The sequence below is a fragment of the Electrophorus electricus genome, chromosome 6 (genome assembly GCF_041902795.1).
Source record: "Electrophorus electricus isolate QZ-2024a chromosome 6, ASM4190279v1, whole genome shotgun sequence".
Classification (NCBI taxonomy): Eukaryota; Metazoa; Chordata; class Actinopteri; order Gymnotiformes; family Gymnotidae; genus Electrophorus; species Electrophorus electricus.
The window spans coordinates 36,947,732-36,967,238 of NC_137502.1; the positions used below are offsets into that span (position 1 = coordinate 36,947,732).

The window sequence follows — 19,507 nt, forward strand, 5'->3', positions numbered from 1 at the left end:
TGCAGGTTTTGAGAATTAAATACAGTAAATGTAGTATCCACACTAGATGTGAGTTCCTATGAGCAGCCACCTGATTTTCTCCTCTCACAGTGCTAAACTGCACATGCACGTGACCTAGATGGGGTTCTGCAGTAGGGTTTCAGACCTGTCAATTGTAAGAGAAACAGACTATTTGTCTGGGCAATGTGTCTAAATATACCTTTTTTGTATATAAAAAACAAATAAAACCACTTTATGGGTGGGTTACATCCTCCCCTGCTAAACTCTGTCGTCCTTGTCAGGTAATTTAACCATAGTGTCACAAGGTTTAACAAAAGTTGTCTCTGAATTTGCTGTGCTTGAATCTGCTGTTGCATAATGTGTTCAAGCTGACTGATATAATCAGTTTGAGGCTTTTGAATAACACTGAGTAGTGTTGTTTGCAGTACAAACATCATTATTTCTTAGCCTGACAGGAGGGCATCTTTCCCCCCCGAGATTGTCAGGGTAAGATTTGTGGCTCTTCTATTGTTGGAGTGACTTGCCCCTGCCCAACTCTACAGGAGTCTGAATTATTTACTGCTGAAACATCATCTGCATCGGTTTCAGCAATGTGGCTAGATGGCTGTCCTCGCAGGCTGGATTGATAACTTTGAACTAAAAGGAAAGGATTATCATTTTGTTCTTTCACACCCAAAGAACTCCCTCCAACATTGCACTCATCATGCACAAGATAGAAATACCTAGACTAGAGTTGGACTAGAGTTGTCTCCATTGTTCAGCATAGCATAGAATAGAATTCAAGAGCATTGCAGAAGAATTTTCAAAGTTAAGGTCTATAAGAGCATCTGACTCCTCTTTGTCAGTAAGGGATAGAGAGCTCCTGATCTTTAAGTTTGGAATGGTTCTGATCAGAAAAATTAATCCTGGGTTCACTGCTTTGACCCAGTCCACCAAAAAACATTCAGCAATTACTTGCCTTGGCTGTAGAGTGACACTGTGGTCTGATATGTTGTAGACTACTACTTTAATTTTAGTACATGACCTGGCTTTTACTTGGATTAACTCTGTATTTACCTGCGCAAGTCCCCCTAGAAAAAAGAACCTCATAGGTTCCTCTAGAACTACTGGTCTTATTGACACTTTGGCATGGACAATTCCAACGAATGTATGACTCTCCTCTTTATGGATGGTGATTGCTTATTTACCAGATAAATGAACTGGCACTAGCTTTCTGTCTGTCATGTCTGACTTCAGCTTTGCATCACATGTAACATATGCAGCGATCAAGTCAGCATGTATGGGCAGTATGCTGAGATACCTCCCATCTTCTGACAGGCCTGAATGAGTTGTCTGAGAACACTGATTCCTACTAATGAGAGTATTTTAGCTTTGTAAGTTTGATCAGGACAGAGAAGTGCTAGAACAGCAAAGGTTTTTTCCAGTCCCATAAACACTGGCTGGAAATCTTACATCAATCTCAATATGTCCAAGGTAAGGCACTACTTGTCCTGCTGCACCCTCAATATGCAGGTCGTCACCTATGGAAAACAGCTCTCTGTGGTGCAAATGCTGCTGATAAAATTATTCTGAGAGACAAGTAATTTGGGTATCTATGATTAGTATCTATGAGGCAATGACACTGCACTCCATCCAGCCATGCAACACCATCACATGGTTCTCCAACTAAGCCAATAGGAATCTGCTTCTCACGTTTTGACACCCTGTCCCCTGGACTTTGACTGCATGCAAATTGCTTTTGGGCTACACTGGAAGTTCCTTTATTCCTAGCCTCTGTTTGTCCCACAACAGAGGCTACTCCCCATTTAAAGGTACTAAGGGTGAAGTTTCAGTACTTCTTGACTTATATTTCTACTCATGTCTTTTCACTAGCTTCTCCTGTACCAGAGCTACATTCACTGGGTTCTGACAATGCTGTAAAAAATGTTCTCTCCACACCTTTATCAAAATTTCAGCATTTCAACCACTTTGGCTTGGGTAGAGTTTGTCTCTGTTTTATCTTGTCTTTTAATACATCTTGTGTTGTAGAGTTAGACCCTTTGTACATGACCTTCTCTTTACTGTCCTCTGCCTTAGCTGTAGCTTTTGCTTCAGCCACTTCTGTTTCGAGCTGCTTAATTCTCCTTCTCAGATTTTTATTTTCAGCTTTACTACATTTACATTTATGGCATTTAGCGTACAAAAGTGCTTTGTCATTTACTCATAGAATATATCCAAGTATAGTAGGTTAGAATTAAACATACCAATGAACTAGAATACTGTAGAATACATGGATGAATGCTGATACCTAGAAGTGCAAAATAAATAAGGTCTATCTTAAATAATGATAAGTGCTATAAACAATAAGTGCTAGAGTTTGTTAAACAACATAAACAGTGCCCTACAATAAATACTAAATTAGTCAGTCAATAAGAGAACAGTGTCAGTTGTCCTTTAAATATTCTGCAAATAGATGGGTCTTCAGTCTGCGTTTGACCAGTCCAGCGGACATGTAGTCGGATTGCTGGAAGTCAGAAGTTGGAGAATTTTATCTGTGGAAAGAGGAGAATTAAGGAGAGAAGAAAAATAGTGAAGAGCTTGCATGGATCAGATGATGATGATGATGATGATGATGATGATGATGATGATGATGATTCGAATTTCTCTCTGTAGTAGGATGACTTTGCAGATGTTACTTCCAGTGAGAACTTGGAAAGGAGAGACTTGTATGAGCTAAGATCTGAATCTATGCGAGATTTCCTCCACCTCCTCTCTGCAGTCCTTAGTTCTCTCCTGTGGCAGTGAAGTGCTTCTGTTAGCCAGGGGGTAGGTGGGGAGGATTTAGCGCGTCTAGAGGAGAGAGGGCACAAAAGATTCATTGATGAGGAGAGTGTAGAAATGAAAGTATTTGTAACTGTATCCAAAGAGAGAGAGAGAGGATAGAGAGTGAGGGTGAGGAAGGGTGGACAAAATAGTAGAAGTAAGGGAAGAGGGAGGTATAGAGTGCAGATTGCGATGGAAGGAGGAGGAACATGTTGGAGAGGACTGTATGGAATGAGAAGGAAGGGAGAGAGAGAAGGATACAAAGTGATGGTCCGAGAGGTGGAGGGGGGTGACTACGATGTCTGATGTTGTGGTGGTACAGGTGAATATCAGGTCCAGAACATTGCCCAGAGGAGAGTGGTTGAGGGTGAGGGTAAATGCTGTCAACAATGGAAGGATGCAGGAGGAATGCAGCTTGTTTGATGGAAGGTAGAAGTCACCAAGGAGAATAAGTGGATTTCCTTCAATGGGGAAATGATTCCGAAGGATGACAAGCTCATCAATGAAGTGATCTAGGGAACCTGGAGGGCGGTAGATGAAAGTGATATGAAGTTTGGTGGGAAAAGATATTGTAATGGCATGAAATTCAAAAGAGGAGATAGAAAGTGTGGAGAAAGAAAGTGGAGTGAAACACCACTCTCAGGACATTAGTAAACCTGTGCCACCACCCCTGCCAAGACGCCTTGGAAAATGCATAAATGAAAAGGCAGAGGACAGGGCAGCCGGAGTCGCCGAGTTCTCAGGGGTGATCCATGTTTCTGTCAGAGCCAGGAAGTGTAGGGATGCTAATGCTGAGATGAAGTCAGCCTTCTGGACAGCAGATTGGCAGTTCCAGAGCCCTCCTACCACCACGATATGTGATGGTGTGAAGCGTTGTGGGTCAGTGAAGTTGCTGAGATTGCGATGTTTATGATTGTGTTGAGGAGATCTGTGGGATATGTGGACAGGAATTGTGAAGCACATTTCAGATGCTTGATTTGTGGATGTATGAGATAAAGGATTGAGATAATATGAGAAGATACTTAGCTGAATTTGTGAAGTCCTGTAGGTGAGATGTAGATGAACTGATTGAGAACACCACCAAACCTCCTCCAGATGTTGATTACCACTACAGACATGTGTTTGTAGCGGAGTCGTCTTAATTTAACTCAGTTCAATAAGTGCTGAGCCCGCCCCTCAATTCACACCTAAGGTCAGGGCGAAACTACACCTGTAGTGAGTAATTACTGCTACCAAGCAACTAACAACTAGGTTTAGACAACAAGCCTTGAATTTCACAGAATCTAAGACAAAAGTAAGTGAACACAGAGCCTACTTTAACCAACCAGATGATAATCCAACAAGACAGACCAAAGCACACTGAATCTGATGTTCAAGTCATCCTAATTTAACTCGGTTCAATAAGTGCTGAGCCTGCCCCTCATTTCAGAGATCAGTCAGGCCTCTCCTCCAGTCAGCCACTGAGGAGACCAGTGTTGACACACTGTGGGATCCTACACAACCACAATGTGCAATATAAATCATCCAGGGTCACACTGAGAGAGTGAATGATAGTTCATCTTTAGATGGACCTCCATCTTGTCTGTGTCTCCTAACAGTGCTCTGCACAGGCAGCAGTGCAGGACAGTGAGAGGAAATTTACTGAGCTGATCCGCTCCATTGAGAAAAAGCTCTGTGAGGTGAGAGAACTGATCAGAGTTCAGGAGAAGGCTGAACTGAGTCGAGCTGAAGGACTCCTGGATCAACTGGAGCAGGAGATTGCTGATCTTAAGAGGAGAGACACTGAGATGGAGCAGCTCTCCCACACAGAGGATCACATCCATTTCCTCCAGGTAACAAACTCTGTCTCAGCTACAGAGGAACCTACTCCTCCTCAAGTTACTATAATGACTCTTCACAAAAGCTCATGAGGACCACAATAAATGTAACTGTCTGTCTAATAACAAATGTGTGTTTGGTCTAATTTGGTGTGAGATCATTACTATTGTATACCTTTATCCTTCTCCATTGTTTTCTTCTCTTTGGATTACAAGTCAAATACCTTAACGACTGAGCTACCACTGCCCCACGTTACTGCATGGGTGATTATATTTCAGCTGGCAACAAGTTATTTAACCCTAACTGATGCAGTGAGTAGCTTCTCATCGGTTAATCAACCATATTGAAAGACACATCCTGTGGTCATGGAAAAGATGTTAATCTGTTTCAGAAAGGTCAAATTATTTGCATACATCAAGCAGAGAAAACATCTAAGGAGATTGCTGAAACTACTAAAATCAGGTTAAGAACTGTCCAACGCATTATTAAAAAGTGGAAGGACAGTGGGGAAACATCATGTTCGAGGAAGGAATGTGTTTGGAAAAAAAATCTTGAATGATTTTGATCGGCGATAACTTAAATGTGTGGTGAAATCAAATTGTAGAAAAATAACAGTAGAACTCAGGGATATGTTTAATAGTGAAAGTAAGAGCATTTCCACATGCACAATGCGAAGGGAACTCAAGGGATTGGGACTAAACAGCTATGTAGCCTTAAGAAAACCACTTGTCAGTGAGGCTAACCAGCAAAAACGGCTTCAATTTGCTAGGGAGCATAAAGATTGAACTCTGGAGCAATGGAAGAAGGTCATGTGGTCTGATGACTCCAGATTTACCCTGTTCCAGAGTGATGGGTGCATCAGGGTGAGAAGAGAGGTGGCTGAAGTGATGCACCCATCATGCCTAGTGCCTACCATACAAGCTTGTGGGGGCAGTGCAATGATCTGGGATTGCTGCAGTTGGTCAGGTCTAGGTTCAGCAACGTTATGTGCTCAAAGAATGAGCTCAGCTGACTACCTGAATATACTGAATGACCAGGTTATTCCATCAAAGGATTTTTTCTTCCTGATGGAACTGGCATATTCCAAGATGACAATGCCAGGATTCATCAGGCTCAAATTGTCAAAGAGTGGTTCAGGGAGCATGAGACATTGTTTTCACACATGGATTGGCCACCACAGAGTCCAGACCTGAACCCCACTGAGAATCTTTGCGCAGTGGTCCAAATCTCCCATCATCAATACAAGATCTTGGGGAACAATTAATGCAACTCTGAACAGAAATAGATGTTGTGATATTGCAGAAGCTGGTGGAAACGATGCCATTGCGAATCAAAGCTAAAGGCAGTCCAATAAAATATTAGAGTGTGTGACCTTTTTTTGGCCAGGCAGTGTATTATTGTAGTATTTCCCTTCAGTGTAGTTCTCTAGTCTTTCTAATGACTGACCTGCCACACTAATGTTCTACTACAGTGATGTTCTACTACAGGGATGTTCTATTACAGTGATGTTTTGCTACAGTGATTTTATACAACAGTGATGTTCTACTACAGAGATGTTCTATTACAGTGATGTTCTACCATAGCGATGTTGCTCTGTATATGCACACCCGCATTTCTGCCTTTCTAAATGAGAATGTACATTTAATAATAAAGATATATAATTTATATATAACATTCACATATATATATATATATATATATATATATATATATATATATATATATATATATACAATGTAAATTACATTTAAAAAGTGTAAATAGAAACACAATGAAGCAATTATAGTATACTATAGTAAAATACTAAACACAACATAGCTGTTAATTGTAAAGTAAGCATATGTTAAAAGAAGAATATTTCTTTGTAGAATCTACTGATGGCTGTAGTTTAAACACAAAAACCCTATTAAAGGTTAAAGTTACAATTAAAATTACATCATGACAATATTAAGTTTACAAATTCATGTTATATATTACAGATAAGAATATGTACAAACACAGTAAAATTGTGTTCATATGAAAGTATAAATCAGGTGATATGTCTGGTTAGAATTGACTGGACCTATATTTAACAACATATCAGTAGGATAATAGTAACACCATAGTAATAGGTCACCATATACATATACACCATATACAGACACACCCAAACACATTCAACCACATATAAACACATCCATCCATACTTAAACACATCTAAGCATATCCAGTCAGGACACTTTGTGAAGGTACATATAAATGCATTAATATCAATATATGAAAACCTGTAGAATGAGATGAGGAATCCACAATAACTACCAAGTGCTGGGAGGGAAATGATTGTGAGGGAGGTTATTCTGCACAGGGAAAGTCTCCATCCTACCTAATGAACAGCAGCTTCAGATTAAACTATCACATTCTGTACCAAGTTGGTTTAGTCATGGTGTCCCCCTTGAGGTGATATTAAATATTGCACTCATTTTTCCATCTTTTACACTATTCGCTGATTTAGTCAGGTAATGCTGTGAGGTCATCTGTTTTCTTTCCATGACGTCTGCCCTCAGCTTTAGCTTTATTCCTGTCTTGGGAAATTATAGCTTGTAACATTTATTTGTGTTGTTAAAACATTATATTGTGTAGTTGTGTTTTGTTTATAGATTTTTGAGTTTCATGTGTAAGAATCCTCAGCTAAAGTGTTTGCTGCACAGTGGGTTAGTTACTGGTTAACATATCTGTGGGAGAAATTTGTGTTTTGCTGAAAATGTTGTAAACATTCTGCTCAGAGAATGATCACATGAACACATCTATAAATGTAGCAAAAATACATACATGTGTGATGGAGCATCAGAGCAGGGTGGAGTCACTGCTGCTGTATGAAGAACCATGAAGGTGAAACTCCAGGTAGCCTAAATCACCCTGGAGGTTTGGGGGTGTTCTCTAACAGAAAACACAGTCTCACTTAAGACTGTGTAGCATCACCACTGAATTATGGATCAGCTCTTCAACTGATGTTCATGTTTCCATTATTTATTAACTGCATATGAACACCATAAGAACTAAAAACAGATTAAATACAGTGTTCATTAACTCAAAGGTAACCAGCATCTGAGAAACTATAGAGTCTGTGTCTGGTTTCTAGGTTGTAGCGGCTAAAGAGTCTTTGGAGAGGTGATGTGTAGATGAAGCAGAATCAGATGGAGTTTATTTCAGGAAAATACAAACATACTTTTCTCATTCTACATGTGATATTTTTCTAACAATAAATCCACAATTGAAAATTCAAGACATGTAGATCTTTATACACATAATGAAAATTTAACACAGTGTCTACAATGTTAAATCAGCTACTATAATATAAAATTAGCAAAGCAAAAGTTAAAACTCATGTACAGTTTTCTTCTAGGAGTATTGAGTTAATGGAGATGGAAAAATTATTTACCACAGTAAACCACAAAATATACCACAAACACATTAGTTAGGATCACAACCTCATAGCCAATCAGAAATAAGTAAAGAAATACCTTTACACTAAACAGCAAAAAAGGAGGTCTGTGATTGGTTCAGAAAAACAGCCCTTACTTGCTTTGTACTTGGTGGGGGAGGCGGAGCATAGCGGTGACTCTGGCACTGTGAATTAATGTCTCATCTTTCTACTACTAATTACAATATACCACAAACAAATTAGTAAGGATCACACAACCTCACAGATGAATCCAGACCAACCCAGAACCCACCATAGAGGGGCTGAGTGAATGTGGTGTGGACTGTGTGCATGAGGGTCATTGTGTCAGAGACTCTGTAGAAGGACAGAGTTCCTGCACTGTGATCCACATACACTCCTATTCTGGAGGATGGTGGTCCTGGGATCTCAGTCTCAATGTTATTGTGGCAGAAAGAGAGAGTGGAAGAACACCACAGACTCCAGGACTGAGAGTTGTATCCAAACAGACACTCATAACTCCGTCCTTTCCTTCTGATATCTTTATATGAGACTGATATGAACACCCCTCCCCCACTGATCTGCTCAACCTCCCAGTAACAGCGTCCACACACTCTCTCCTTACACATCACCTGAGGCCACCGGTTAAATCTCTCTGGATGATCAGAGTATCGCTGGTATTCTCCACTCCATATCACCACTCTGTTCATCTCAGACAGACTGAGGCGACACTGTGCTGTGTTTGGATCCAGAGTCAGCTGACAGAAATCTGAAATAAAGAGCATGTGAGGTTTTTATTTACAAGTTCTATTAATATCGATAAAAAATACACTTGTCTGTGTTTGTACATGACAATATAAAGATGACATTGTTACAATGATAACAATGGCACATTTACATTAAAATCAGCAGTACAAATATGTGTGTGTACATCTGAAAGAGATAAAGTAGTGTGAGTGTGTGTGTGAGAGAGAGAAAGAGGTGTGTGTGAGAGCTGGAACTGAGAGGAGATGTCCAGGAGTTCCAGAAGGACAGAGGCTCTCAGGAGGGAGCTCAGTGCAGTCAGAGGGGAACTACAGCTCAGGGACAGTACCATGACCACCCTGAGGGAGGTGCTACAGAGACTAAAAGCCAACTGTCAGACATCTGATTCTGCAGAGCAACACATCTGCCACATCTGGTCCATCCAGAGCGTTGCCCTGCCCAATCTGAGCCCTGCAACACCTAGCACAGTGCCCACAGGCTTAGCCAGAACCACACCACACCTCTACTAAGCCACGTCTGACCGGTTCTGAGCCCAGCCCAGCCTAACCCTAAGACCTGCCCAGTCCAGCAAAAGCCCTCCACAGGCCAGCCTGAGCAACACCCTGCACACTCAGAGTCAGATAAAAAAAACTAATACAAATATTCCTACAGTTACACAGACAGACAGTCATTTTGATGAATTCTAATGGAAACTCAAACGAGGAACAGCTTTTCACAGCATCCAAAGTTGCCAAAGCGATGCCCTCAAGCATCTTACACATGCCTTCTCAGGTAATCCAAGCCACATCATTATCCACACTGGCACCAATGAAGGCAAAGCAAGAGAGTGTAAGAAGACCGCCACAGAGACCTTCCCCTCCTCCAGAATCACCATCTCTACCATCCTGCCCAGAAGAGACTTCCATCCATCTACAAGCCACAAGATAAATGCAGAGATATCCACTGATGGCTAATGTGCACCTGGCACACCACTCCAACCTCAGCATCTGCAGCCTTCATGACCACGTCCACCTGCACCAGGACACTGAGCATCTTTGCCAAAAATCTGAAGGATGTGGCTCTCAGATGCAGGTCACCAAGGAGCACCAGACCTCTGTATGTCCCATCACCCTGGGAGATCAGCACACACCCAACTACCTGTCTCTACCGACCCCCACCTCTACTCTATCTCCAGCAAAGCAAGAGCAGCACGCCGGATCACCGCCCCGCAGATACGCCAGACCCAGCCCAGCTCCCCAGCAAACAGACCACAGTAAAGTACACCTGCCAAGAACACCCACCCCTAACAGGTAGCCGAAACAGCAGACCTATGCCTCTGTAGTACAAACTCCATCCTCCACAAACACTACAGAGAGGGCGAGATCAAACAGATGCTCAACCTCATATACAACAGACTGCTGAGCTAAGGTCATAATTCATTAATCAAGAAATAAATGAATAGATAAATGAATTCATAAATACATAGACAAATAAATAAATAATATCACTGTATACAGGTTAGTCATTAGACCATCTTAATATGTATGTTTATATACAGGAATGTTCATACAATACCATAATCTTTCAATTTTACAGGTGTATCTCATGTTGAATCCATTTATATTTTTCCTTTCATACTGAATTTAAATAATGAAACCCTTATCTGTCTCTCTGTGGAACATTCAAGGCATAAAATCATCCCTGCTTGGGTACAAAATTATAAAACAGTGAATTCACAAATAACACAGAAGAAAACAGCATCATAATTCTCCAGGAAACCTGGTGTAAATCTGATTAGGTGACTCGCTGTCCTGTAAACTCCGAGGAAATCATTACAGGACATGACATTAAACGAGGGAGAGATTCAGGGGGAATCATTATCTAGTAGAAATTAGAACTGTAAATTCATAGTTCCTTTGAAATAAGAAATCATAATTGTCTTAAAATCAACAAAGAAATGAGCATTCCAAAAGATATATTCCTTTGTAGAATTTACATTCCTCTCAGTGAATGCCCTTATTATAATGAAGACATTTGTCCCACTGTCCATGATCAGATCAGTGGCTTCCAGGCCCAATTGTGCTGATCTGAACACACGTACTGGATCTCTACCTGACTCCAACACAGAACAAGGTAACACACATATTTGGACACCATTACCAAAGAAATATAACTAATCTCCCATGATACAATTCTGATACACAGGTAAACAGGAATGGAAGAGACCTCCTGCAGCTCTGTCAAAGTCTGGATCTGTACAATGACAACGGTAGGTTACGAGGGGACTCTGGGGAGATACACCTTTAACTCACCTCTTGGCAATAGCACAGTGGATTATATAACAGATTTCTGTTCTCTGTCTGATCACAGCCAAATCACTGTGTTCATTACAAGAACAGAGACTAACATTACTGCACCCACAAAGCCCAGTAAGCTGTTTAACATCAGGAGACCATACAGATGGGCCCAAAGCAGCACTGAAGAGTTCCAGAAAGCAATCAGCTCTCAAGAAATTCAAACACTTTTAGACACCTTTCTGGACATACACTTACAATAATGAAGGCATCAATCTTGCAGTTAAGAATATGAAGCATATTTTTAGTACAACAGCCCAAAAATGTAACCTAAGGAACAAACCAAAAACAAAAGATAAGTGGTTTGACACAGAAAATCAGAAAATTAGGAAAGAATTGTGAAACACTGAGACTCTACAAACGTACACTCAGAATCAGGAAAGCATAACACACAAGCACAACTGACACTAACCGAGGAGTCCATAAATACAAACTGCTTTTAGGATCTAAATCAGAAGAATTGGCCATTCAAAACAGTGGCACATGGATAACACATTTTAAATCACTCTACAATCAATTACAATACAAGACCTGAACAAAAAGCATATAACTGAAAAATTAAATATATTAGAAGTAGCAATAAAAGACTGAGCAGGAAGTTAAAAATAAAATTTCTACTCTTAAACCAAAAAAAGCAAGTGGGCCTGATGGCATTTGAAATTAAATGATTAAACACACAAGTAAAAAATTCCAGTTGGCCATCCTCCAACACTTCAACATGATTCTGAGTGTAGGTTACTTCCCTCACATCTGGAGTCAAGGTTTTAAAACACCTATTTTCAAAAATGGAGATAAATTCAACCTTAATAACAACCAAGTCAATTGTGAGAACACTAATCTGGGGAAGGTACTCTGGAATATTATAAATTCAAGATTTATAGACTTCCTTATGAAGTACAGTGTCTTGAGTAAAAGTCAGACTAGATTTATATTAAATCACTGCACATCAGATCATATTTACACCCTACACACCCTCATTGACATACAAATATTTTGTTTTTGTTTGTATGTTTCAGACTTCAAAAAAAGATCGACAATCTGGCATAAAGGTCTATTCTACAAATGACTGGAAAGCGGTGTAGGAGCTAAAGCATATGACATTATCAAATCCATGTACACACACAATAGGTATAAAAACTAGCAGCAAAAAGACCATGTTCTTTTTTCAGGAGCGTAGTGTAAGACAAGGCTGCTGCTTAAGCCCAACATTATACAACATTTACATCAATGAATTAGCCGCCATTTTAGAACGCTCTGCAGAACCTGGTCTCATTCTACACGACTCAGAAACCACATTTCTGCTCTATACAGATGACCTAGTTCTGCTGTCACCTACAGAGCAGGAGATCCAACAGAACCTGGACCTGCTGGAGCAGTACTGACAGACCTGGGCCCGGACAGTGAACCTGAAAAATACCAAAACCATTATTTTCCAGAAAAGTGCCAGGTCTCTGGGAAACACAACACACTTCACATTAGGGACACAAACATTAGAAACCTGAACAAATTACTATTACTTAGGACTGAAGATTAGTTCAACTGGAAACTTCAATCCAGCAGTCAGTGAACTGAGAGAGAAAGCACGCAGGGCATCTATGCAATCAAACCTCAAATTCACATTCAAATACCAATTCAAATTTGGCTCAAAATATTCCAGTCTGTCATAGAACCAATTCTGCTGTGTGATTGTGAAGTGTGAAATTATGCACTCTGAATTCTGCCAAAGTATCCTCAAAGTGCACAGGAAAACAAAATGCATGTAGAGCTGAATTAGGCCAAGTTCCACTATTACTCAAAATTCAAAGAAGGATTATTAAATACCGGCTACACTTAAAAAAACAGCAACCCTACCACTACAAAGCCCTGCAATACCAAGAGTTCAGCAGAGAAGAGAGTCCCCTCACATAGCCGTTCCTGACACTGAGTTCATTAAGAAACACTAACACATCAGGACCATTCCGAAATACAATCAACCAGACCAAACCAAATAACAATTCAGAAACTAATCTACATGACCTATTGAAACACAAACACAAAGTAAAATGTATTGTTATCTGGCTCTAAAACTTCAGTACACTGTAGCAGATTATCTATTCATTCATTATCACTATTCTTGTCTAATGCTACTAGGAGTACACACTCTTTATTCATTCATTATCATTATTTTCCTCACCATTATTATTCTGTTTCTTATTGTTATAATCTCTTAGATACCTGTTAATATTAATACTTCAGTCTAATAAAAAGTTTACAAATGTACATTTATGTTCCACAGTGGTGTGTTTTTATGTGAGAGAGAGAGAAAAATAGAGACAAAGTGGGGTGTGTGTGTGTGTGTGTGTGTGTGTGTGTGTGTGAGAGAGAGAGACAGTGTATGCGCAAGTTACATTTTAGGAAATCTTCTCTGGTCTTTGGCTCTGGGGGTAAAATCTGAACTGCTGCAGCTGTGGAGAAACACATTTAAAATGATCCAAAAGAATGAATGAGATCCAAATGATACATCCAGAAAGACAGAAAATGATCAGAATAAATGTGGGATTATATGTGGATTATGTGTTTATGTAGAAGACATTCTCTAATCTTTGTTAATTATGGAATTTGGGGGAAGATCAGTAAATATCAGGAAGATTATTTCTACTTCTTTCTCTTATCTGTGCTTTCTTTCCCTCCATCCCCCTCTCTCTCTCTCTCTCTCTCACACCTCCCTTATTACACTGTCTATTGTTGAGTCTCACACCCCTCCCTTCTTATACTGTCTATTGTTGTGTGTGTCTCTCTCTCATCCCTTCTTACACTGTCTATTGTTGAGTCTCTCTCTCACACACACACTGCATGTTTGTAAACTATGGTAAATATAAAAGGACAAAACATAAACGAATACATCAACACTACAGAAGCTACTTGAAACTAACATTGCATATTACTAGAAATTGAACATGAGAAGCTTCCTCTAGTCCTTTATAATATATAAGTAATGGGGGACTAACTCCAAGGTAGAATAGGAAAATTAAAAGGGACCAAAACCATCTTTACCAACTAGAGTTATGGTAAACAGGAATAGAGAGGCAAAGGAACCAGGAGTTAAGAGAAAGCCTTTGAGGTCTCTACCTAAAACACCAGTGTTGTCCTTTACCAGAACATCAACAAAGTATAAGCACCAGGAAGCCTGTGAGCTGCTCTTAAGTAGGCAGGAGGACAGGTGTGGCTGATTGGCCCTGATTACCTCTGATCCACCCTGTTTCCCTCTGCTGACCAAAGGTATAGCAGATGGCCCTGGCCTTGGCTGGACTCTTACAGTATGTGAGAGACTTACTTTTAATAGTAGAAACACATTAAATATTTGAAGGTTTCAAATTATCGATACATGAAAGTCCAAACACAGAAGTATATTTACCATTAAAGGACATCAGTAATGGCCCAATTCCAAAGGAGATTAAATCTCTTCCATGTAGTTTATGTAATTTTATAGCTTTCTTTACCTTGTCACTGATTAAGTAGAGATTTAAGTTATTATGTTTCACAACAGGACGGCTCCCTTTACCTTGTGGAGAGATTTTGCTGAATTCCTCCATGCAGAATTCCTCTAGTCGCTCTTTCAGATCAGAGAGCGATTTGTTCACTACATCAAATGAGAGATGTTGATGGATATGGATGCTGGGAGAGTCCTCAGATTCAGAAGAGACACAGAGACACGGGAAACTCTACAAAGAGAAGAAAACAATGGAGAAGGATAAAGGTATACAACAGTAATGATCTCACACCAAATTAGACCAAACACACATTTGTTATTAGACAGACAGTTACATTTATTGTGGTCCTCATGAGCTTTTGTGAAGCGTCATTATAGAAACTTGAGGAGGAGTAGGTTCCTCTATAGCTGAGACAGAGTTTGTTACCTGGAGGAAATGGATGTGATCTTCTGTGTGGGAGAGCTGCTCCATCTCAGTGTCTCTCCTCTTAAGAACAGCAATCTCCTGCTCCAGTTGATCCAGGAGTTCTTCAGCTCGACTCAGTTCAGTCTTCTCCTGATCTCTGATCAGCTCTCTCACCTCACAGCACTTTTTCTCAATGGAGCAGATCAGCTCAGTAAAGATCCTCTCACTGTCCTCCACTGCTGACTGTGCAGAGAGCTGTTAGGAGACACACAGACAAGATGGAGGTCCATTTAAAGATGAACTATCATTCACTCCCTCACTTTAACCCTGAATGACTTATAGTGCACATTGTGATTGTGCAGGATCCCAAAGTGCGTCAACACTGGTCTCCTCACTGGCTGTCTGGAGGAGAGGCCTGACTGAGCTCTGAAATAGCTGCTCCAGCAGCTCTCTGCTCAGTACTCACCTTAAGAGTGTCTACAGCCTGATTCAGCTCCTGGACCGTCTTCTCTTTCTCCTGGATTCTCTGCTGGAATTTCCTCTGCTCCTCCTTTAGATCACTCTGTGGACAAATATGTTACATTCATCTTTTTATATGTTGTAAGTTGTAGAACTGTTTGAATATTGTTGTTTTCCACAAATGTTTTGGACATCATTTCTAAAACTACAAAAAGTACAAAATATAACAACAATAATGACAAACTTCTAAACTCTAAATGTTTGCAGATTGAAGCTATGCATTCTACACTCTCATCTCGTCTCAAAATGGGATTTTTGCACCAATATGTCACACATACAGCATTAAATGATTATATCCTGCTACACACTGACTGAAATAACAACACTACTACAAGTAGTTAGTGAGATAAGAGAGTGTTTTAGTGTTTAAAAAGCAGGCGGCTTGGTGTTTTGTTCTCTGGCACAAATTTTTAAATATACAGTAATATTATATTTAGCCACAGTGTCATTTCTATTTCGCTCACTCATATACATACATTACACTTGCTGTCACAATCGGCCACCGTACTAGGGTCCATGTTTCCATGGTTTCACTGTCTTGTGTCTGTTTTGCTTTATTTTTTTGTTGATTCCATTCCTTAGTTTCATTTTTTCCACTTGTGTCTTGTTTAGTGTTCATTAGATCATGGATTTAAGCCCTGTGTTAGTTTAGTCTTGTTGCTGTTCACTGTAAGCCTGTATGTATGTCTAGCCACTGTTTGTAAGTCTTGTTTGTGAATGCAAGCCTCTGTGTTATTCCAAGCCTTGTGTTTTCTGGTTTGTTATCACCAGTGGTTATTTGTCATTATCGCTGCTTTTGTCTTTGCTATAGCCTGCATCCCCTGTTTGTCGTTGTGTGTTTTTGCTTAGTTTATCATGTTTTCTTGGACTCTCTATGTTGGTAATTTGAACCTGGACTGTTACAATGACGCTAACTCTGGATTGGCCACAAATAAATCTCCCTCTTCTCCGCACATGCGTCCCCCATCTTACCGCACACCGTTACACTTACATTCCTTACTACACCTTTATTACAGCCTGTCGTACACAAAGCGCATAAGTCATAACAAACTGTAGCACAAAACTGTACTCCATGTAATAGCGTATGTGACCAGGATTATCACAATGTGTCTTCATCATGAACTCTGCCTCAAGCATGTGACCAGGATTAAAACAGAGAATGCGTCTACACAAACATGTCAGCACAGTCTCAATGATGCGTTACTCTGTGTGTGGTGATATTCACATAATTTAATCATTAATGTCTATACCTCTACAGTAAGTACAGTAACAACATTCCTACTGATATGTAGTACTACAGTCTACAGTAAGTACTGTATGTAGTACTGTAAGACAGTTTAAAGAGTGGAAATTTACTCTTGTTCTACTGAGCTTTAAGGCTGTCGTGTTGTTGTGACAGTATCATTTCTCTTAAAAAGAAAGAAACACAGCCTTGTTTTTAAGGTACTCAGCTGGTCAGGTGTTTCAGCCCTCTTTGGAGAACTTCCCACACTTCCCAAACTCGCATGAAGAGTTGGGCTGTCTCATTTGTTTAATGTTTGCATGTAGTTCCAGACTAACTCAGTTATGATGAGATCCAGCTTCTGTGGGGCCATATCATCTGGTGTAGGGCACCTTGCTGGAGATTTTGGTTGCATGTTCTGGGTCAATAGTGTGCTGAAGACTGAATTTGGGAACAATCAGACCTCCCTGGTGGAACTGCATGATGGTGTCACGATTAGACCCTCCCAGCTTCCATGTTCCATGTTTTCCCTGTCTTTATTTCAGTTCCGTGCTGTAGTTTCGTTTTCTCCGCCCCTCGTTTGATTTTCCACACCTGTCCCTTCCTAGTCTTGTTAAGTTCATGTATTTAAACCCTGTCATGTTCCCTATGTCATGGCTGTTCATTGTTGTGTTCATTTTGTCTGTTTGAATGCGTGCATTTTTGTGGAAAATATTGAATGTTTTGTATTGGATGCATGTACTGGGGCAGTGGTAGCTCAGTGGTTAAGTTACCTGACTTGTAATTGGAATTTGTTTGTTTAGAATGTATCCCCGTAATCTCCGTATTGGCTCTATGACTCTGGACTACTCCAACGACTATAACTCTGGATTTGCCCCTAATAAATCTCGCTCTTCTCCGCACATGCGTCTGCCTCCTTACCGCTCATCATTACAGATGGATGATAATCTGCCTGTATTTTTCAGCAGTGAGGAGGTCATTCATTTGAACCAAATCACCAACTTTCCATGGCTGACCACTGTGTTTCTCATCCCCGGTTCTGCCTCTTTGTGCTTCTGCAAAAGCTTTGACATCTGGGACACCTGACTGCTGTGATATGTCTGTTGGGAATTACCTCACTTCTGCAGGACAATCACCCTGATCCTGGACTCACACTTGGCCCACTCCTCCACATCCTGGTCACCCTCGCTCCTAGTCCTCTGAGAACCCTCTGGGGCAGAGGAGGGGGTGCTGTCACATTCTGGCCCACAGCCAATCACCCACACAGCCCGAATCGCCTTCCTCCAGTCAATTAAGACACCTCCAGCCTGACAATCACCAGTCTCTCCACCAATCACGACACACAACAACTTCCACGTTCACAATCATCTGCACCTTTATGATCAGACCCACCTGCATATTCCACCTTCCTTATTTAAGCCCAAAGGACCATCTATCCAGTACTTCACACTGACCTGCTCCTGTATGAGAACACGTCTCCTAAGCCTACAAACTCAAGATTATTCAGTCTTGCGTTCGCCTTTGTTCTCGCTTTTTCTTGTTACTTATTTCTGTTACATTTTTGCCTTCGGTTTGCTCCCATGTTTGCCTTTGACTTTATTTCATTAAAATTCTTTTTTGTGTGTGTGTCTCAGTCATGCCTCACGCATTCATTTGCGGCAAAAGAAGTGTTAGGAAATCTAAAATATGTTGCTTCCAACTGAAGTTATTGCAAAAGACATAACCATAAATTCTGTAAAACCTCTCTTTGCCTAAAACCTTTGCACACTAATGTATATTTTACTAATATAACCTTTTACATAACAGACATACATTTAGTATGAACTCAACGTAAAAAAAATTTGTTCTCACCTGTTTCTCAATTTTTTCTGCTACAGCAGAAACTGTATCATGTCCTCTGTGTTCATGCATCACACACATATAACAGATGCAGCTTTGATCAGTACGACAGTAGATCTCCATCAGTTTGTCATGCTGAGAGCAGATCTTCTCCTGTAGGTGTGTGGAGGCTTCGACCAGCTTGTGCATTTTCAAGCCAGGAATGCCATAGTGAGGTTTCAGATGAGTTTCACAGAAGGAGGCCTGACACATCAGACAGGATTTGATAGCTTTGAGTTTTCTCCCAGTGCAGAAATCACACTCCACATCTCCAGGTCCAGCATAACAGTGAGCAGGAAAAGCAGCTTGGAGTTCTTTCTTCTTCAGTTTCTCCACCACTTCAGCCAGCATGTTGTTTCTGTGTAGAACAGGTCTTGGAGTGAAAGTCTCTCTGCACTGAGGGCAGCTGTAAATTCTCCTCTGATTATTCTGATCCCAGCAGTCATTAATACACACCACACAGAAACTGTGTCCACAGGGAATAGTCACTGGATCCTTCAAGAGATCCAGACAGACTGGACAGATGAACTGGTCCTGAGCTACTGAAATACGGGCTTCTCTCATTTTCCTGCACAGAGAACAAATTCAGTTAAATAATATAATTTCATTCAAATTCAGACATATTTGATGTTCAAATATCATTGTTCTTTTCATTTTTCCTTCTTTTTTTCTACTGGCACTAAGAATGTAATGTAGTTTTCCAACAAAGGCATCTTATTCCCCTACATAGTATCATAAAACTATATGCAATGGTGTCTGAAAGGAGCCAGGGTGTTTAAAACAGTTATGAGGCTCCTGCTGTAAAACCCACTCTATAGAGTGAGTGGTTTACTCTGTGAGAGAATATCACTCTACTGTAATACCCACATATGGATTG

General features: G+C 40.4%; 1 protein-coding gene across 2 annotated transcripts; it reads right to left on the reverse strand.

Annotated features, from left to right (window-relative positions):
• Positions 1-6,516: 6,516 nt before the first annotated feature.
• On the reverse strand, positions 6,517-19,194 carry LOC113587898 (tripartite motif-containing protein 16-like). Of its 2 annotated transcripts, XM_027026837.3 has the most exons (6): positions 18,604-19,194; positions 15,478-15,573; positions 15,033-15,266; positions 14,678-14,837; positions 13,524-13,580; positions 6,519-8,807 (listed from the first exon to the last, which is right to left on the reverse strand). In XM_027026837.3, exons 1-6 carry the CDS (start codon positions 19,192-19,194, stop codon positions 8,281-8,283), a joined length of 1,665 nt encoding a protein of 554 aa, XP_026882638.2. In that variant the 3' UTR covers positions 6,519-8,280. The 2 variants fall into 2 exon arrangements, with proteins under 2 accessions (XP_081572877.1, XP_026882638.2); XM_081716751.1 differs by lacking the exon at positions 13,524-13,580 and having other exon boundaries at positions 6,517-8,807.
• Positions 19,195-19,507: the final 313 nt, after the last annotated feature.